General features: G+C 33.5%; 1 protein-coding gene across 1 annotated transcript; it reads left to right on the top strand.

Annotated features, from left to right (window-relative positions):
- LOC121249510 (auxin-induced protein 6B-like) lies at positions 1-321 on the top strand. The gene has a single exon (XM_041148210.1). It carries the CDS (start codon positions 1-3, stop codon positions 319-321), a length of 321 nt encoding a protein of 106 aa, XP_041004144.1.
- The last annotated feature ends 4,129 nt before the right edge of the window (positions 322-4,450 follow it).

The following is a 4,450-nucleotide window of genomic DNA, read 5'->3' as shown; positions in this document are numbered from 1 at the left end:
ATGCAGGAGGACAAGAAGATGAAGGTGAAGAAAGGATGGCTAGCAGTTCAAGTGGGATTAGAAGATGAAGACGGCGAGTTTCAACGTTTTGTGATTCCCATATCCTATCTCTACCATCCTTTATTCCAGAGACTTTTGGAGAAAGCACATGAGATTTATGGGTATCACACCACCGGCCCTCTTAGGCTACCGTGCTCGGCCGACGATTTCCTTCATCTCCGGTGGCGGATCGAGAAGGAGCCTAATCATCATCACCATAATAATCACCACGGCAGCAGTCATTCTCATCTTCCCGGTGCTTTGTCCTTCCACTCTTGTTGATCATCCCAGTACGTACGTAGGTAGTATATCTCTCTCTCTATATATACATCACACCAAGTTTTCTTTTATCAGAGATCAGAAGGCTTTCACAAGGAGAGAAAAAAAAAAAATAACTTGTTAATTTGATCAGACGAATTTTGTTAATCAAATATGGTACTTTTCCCTGTACTTTTAGTTTTTTACATTCTGACTTGATTATATATCCAGAGGAAGCTGTCCTGTAATGACAAAAGGAAAGGGTAATGAAGAAGATCATGTAGAATGTTACATTTTGGTGAAAGTTGATCAAGAGGATTGATTTGCCTGGGAATTACCATCAATTAAAGAGCCAATTACCTCTCATAAATATGGATAAAAAGAAATTAAAGCACTTTTTTTTTTTTAATAATTATAACCAGGTTTAATTAATTTTGTTGCCCAAGTATTGTTTGTGCATGATGATTATTGGCGGCCTCATGTATTAATTCATTGCTGCTTGACGGATGTATCTTTTGTGGTACGTTCTAAAATGATAGAAGTTAGTGTTACAGGAGTGAGAGCAAGCATGCCCACGAATATTAATGGTAAATAGGAAGTGCATGTGGTCTGCTGTGGCCATTATATATAGTTTTATTAATGATCAAGATGTAAAACCTGGCCTACTTTTGCCAACATCCAGCACTACTACTTGCCCTGTTTTATTTCCTTGATCTGCCTTTTAATTTGAGTACTTCGCAAGACGTTTGTAACTTTTTTCATTATTCCCTCAAACTATATATATATATATATATTAGGCTAATGGATTCCCTTAATTTCTAGGTCGATCTTTCTTAATTCCAGCTATTAGAAAAGTAGTTTTTCAAATATTATTTCGCTCAAGGATTAAATTATTTCGTTAAAGAGTATTTTGCTCAATAAATAAAAATAATAATCTAAATACTCTAGGATTGAATTATAATGAATGGTATTTTTTTCATTTATTATAAGGTATTAATCTAATCTTTTTTTATTAATTAAGTCAAAGAAAAATCATGATCATAGAAACACTTTAATATCATTCGTCTAAAATGTTCATTTTCAAAAAATAAAAAAGAAAAAAAAAATATGTGCTATGTGCATGCAATCACTTTTGATCACTATGCAAAAACAGTACTCTTATAATATGTTTAAATTTATGTAATTAATTTCCATACCTAATTGCATCGTTTTTTTTGTTCCAATATTTCAAAAGATCATAGCATAATTATCATTATCATAGTCGAGGAATTAAAGTATATGTTATTAATTGTTGATGTCAATGCCAACAAAACAAATTAACGAGTTGCGCGCATTCACTAGCTAGTTAGTGGCGTACTTCATCAAATGCACTTCCATTTTCTAAGTTAACCCTTGCTCTAAAAGGTCATGGCGCACTACTCAAGGTCTTCCTAAAGTCAGTACTAAGATAGCTTCTCATGTGCACAAAGGTATTATATATAATATTAGAGTGATGCTACGTATAGTCGTGAAATATGTAAGTATATTTATATAGTCATTTTGAAAAAGAGTGAGATCTATTATTAAAAAATTAATTTTTTTCATGTAAATCTAATATTTATTTATTTTTTTAAAAATAATTATATGATATTTACGGACTCACAACTATAACTATCATTTCTCATAATATCAGGGGAGTGACCGGCTTTCGATCCACAACAAAAATACTCATGACCTGGCCTCTAAAAGTGACACCTTATGTAAAGGTGATCACAAAAAAGAAACAAAAACAAGCTGTGACCTTTTCAAAAAGAGTACTAAATATTGTCGAGACATTTCAGAATCATTACTAGCTATAATTCTATGGCTTATATTTATTTTATCATGGGCATGATGAAGAAGAGAAATTATAGTTACAGTCGTGAGTACATAAATGCCGTACAATCATTTTAAAAAAGTAAATATATACGAGACTCACATAAAAAAAATAATTAAATTTTTTAATAGTGGATTCTATTATTTTTCAAAATAACTGTACGCCGTTTGCGTATTTCATAACTGTATGTAACATTACTGTAGAGGAAAAGATAGAAAATTTTCCCCTAATTAACCATCTTTTTATACCAGTTGGACTTGTGATGAGAATGAATAATATTTTGCTTTAGCTGAGATTTGGGACTTTAGAACGATCTTCAACCAATGTGGGACGGTAGATATATATAAGATGATCACGACCTAGTCTTTCCCAAGTGGTGTAAAACTGCATATAAAGGAGATCTGGGCACCAATGATTAAGTCCATAAAGGGATGCATGGGGGCAGTACTAGAGCCATGCTGGCCTGCTAAACCAAAAGTCGAGGGGGATGGTTATCCAAGCTAGCCTCTGCTTTACGCTGCAGTAACACTCTCTCTCTCTCTCTCTCTCTCTCTCTCTCTCTCTCTCTCTCTCTCTGTGTCTATATATATATATATGTAACCACGCACCATGCATGTTGCTGAGTTCTCCCTTGCGATCGAGTTGAGTTAGGCTTCGAACTGGGCTAGCTAGCTCTATTTCTCAGGCCTGCGTTGTGCATGGGACTTTCGGCTAGTCTATCCGGCTTGCAGCGCTGGCCCAGCCCTAGGGCTGCAACCCGATGACAATTAACCGGGTTTGGGCCCGATCCGATCCGACCCGTTACTGTTTGCATGCCAATCCAGTCCAACCCAACCCGTTACTGTGCGGGTCGGATCGGTGTTTTTTTTTTTTTTTCACAGTGATTATTGTGTATCGCCAACGGTTGAAATGTCATATTTTTGTAGACTAGGTTTATGCCAACCTCACTTCAACATATAGGTTAAATTTGTACAAAAACTAATAAAAAAAAATATACAAAAGTCATGTATTATAAAAACTATCTAAATTAGAAAATATGAATATCAACTATTACAAAAGACTAAGGAGCATCCAACGATCAAATTACAGCAGCTTCCCATTTCTTCCTCTATATCTACCATTATGAAAAAGTCTTAACACAAAATCAATAATAGCACAGATACTTTTACTCAAAAAGAAGTAAGGAAATGTCAAAATATTCAACTCAACCAAATGAAAATAGAGCAATAATGCCTAATATCACTGCTCTGTTCAGAGAAAAAACATAAGGATCAAAATTCTCTTTAATTCTCTATTGATAATTATTAATAAAAATTAAGGATCAAGATCCTCTTCAATTTTCTACTGAATTGAATGGTCTAGTTTGAAGAGAGATATAGGAAAAAATGCTACAGCTTTTGTAACAAATTAAAGACCTATCTAAAGCTACATTCTGTTCCTGCCAAACTAATTTAACTTGATTTTCTGGACCTTAAGAGAAATAACAAATCAACCTCTAGACCATTTTTTTATATAAGTAAATCAACCTCTAGAGCATGAGAAGAATATGAATGCAAACCATGTCCATAATAATTAACTTTATCCAATTGAGTGAAAGCAGAAATTTCTTCAAATCTTACAATCATAACTTTCTACATTATTAGCCTCACCTTTATTTTCTTACTTTCCCATTTTCCCCAAATTAAATAACCATAATGCAGTATGTTTCTATATGAATATATAATATTTGCTTAAACCAAGACTCCTTTGGTAATGTTTTGTCTTCCTAATAGTTCTAACCATAGCAATAATATGGAACGTCATTATAACTATTCTAAACATATATCTAATCATTTATAAAGGTTTTTTTTTGTCTTTAATTTGTTTTTGACTTAACGAGAAGAGATGATTATATTTTGCCAAAACTTGAAATGAAAAACTGCAAACATTACTTTTCATATTAACTTGGTTGGCTACATCACACTCAAATTGTCGTGGGTCTTTAGTATATATTCTCAGCTACTGTGAGTTCCTTCGATTTACAATGCAGTATGCAGTTTCCAGAATTGGAGGCAACCATGTCCACTTAATAGTCATTTTCCTGCTTACTAATCTCTCTATCAACCCCTTATGCATGTCAATGTGAAAAAGCATTAGACAAATATAGCTAGACAATTGTGCGTTTAATTAAACATATAATAGATACAAAATGACTAAAATTATAATGCCATGAGCTTTTCTACTGATCCTTACCCACAATCGGTGATGAAAAAACGAAGAACAGGTAACTAGATGACAAGCAGCAGGCCTGAAAATTGA

Source organism: Juglans microcarpa x Juglans regia, chromosome 2D (genome assembly GCF_004785595.1).
Source record: "Juglans microcarpa x Juglans regia isolate MS1-56 chromosome 2D, Jm3101_v1.0, whole genome shotgun sequence".
Classification (NCBI taxonomy): domain Eukaryota; kingdom Viridiplantae; phylum Streptophyta; class Magnoliopsida; order Fagales; family Juglandaceae; genus Juglans; species Juglans microcarpa x Juglans regia.
The sequence above is the reverse complement of the archived record's forward strand: the minus strand, read 5'-3'. Positions and strand labels throughout refer to the sequence as shown.

Bases quoted from the DNA above. Each gene is read 5' to 3' on its own strand.
- LOC121249510 (XM_041148210.1), top strand. From the start codon at position 1: ATGCAGGAGGACAAGAAGATGAAGGTGAAGAAAGGATGGCTAGCAGTT.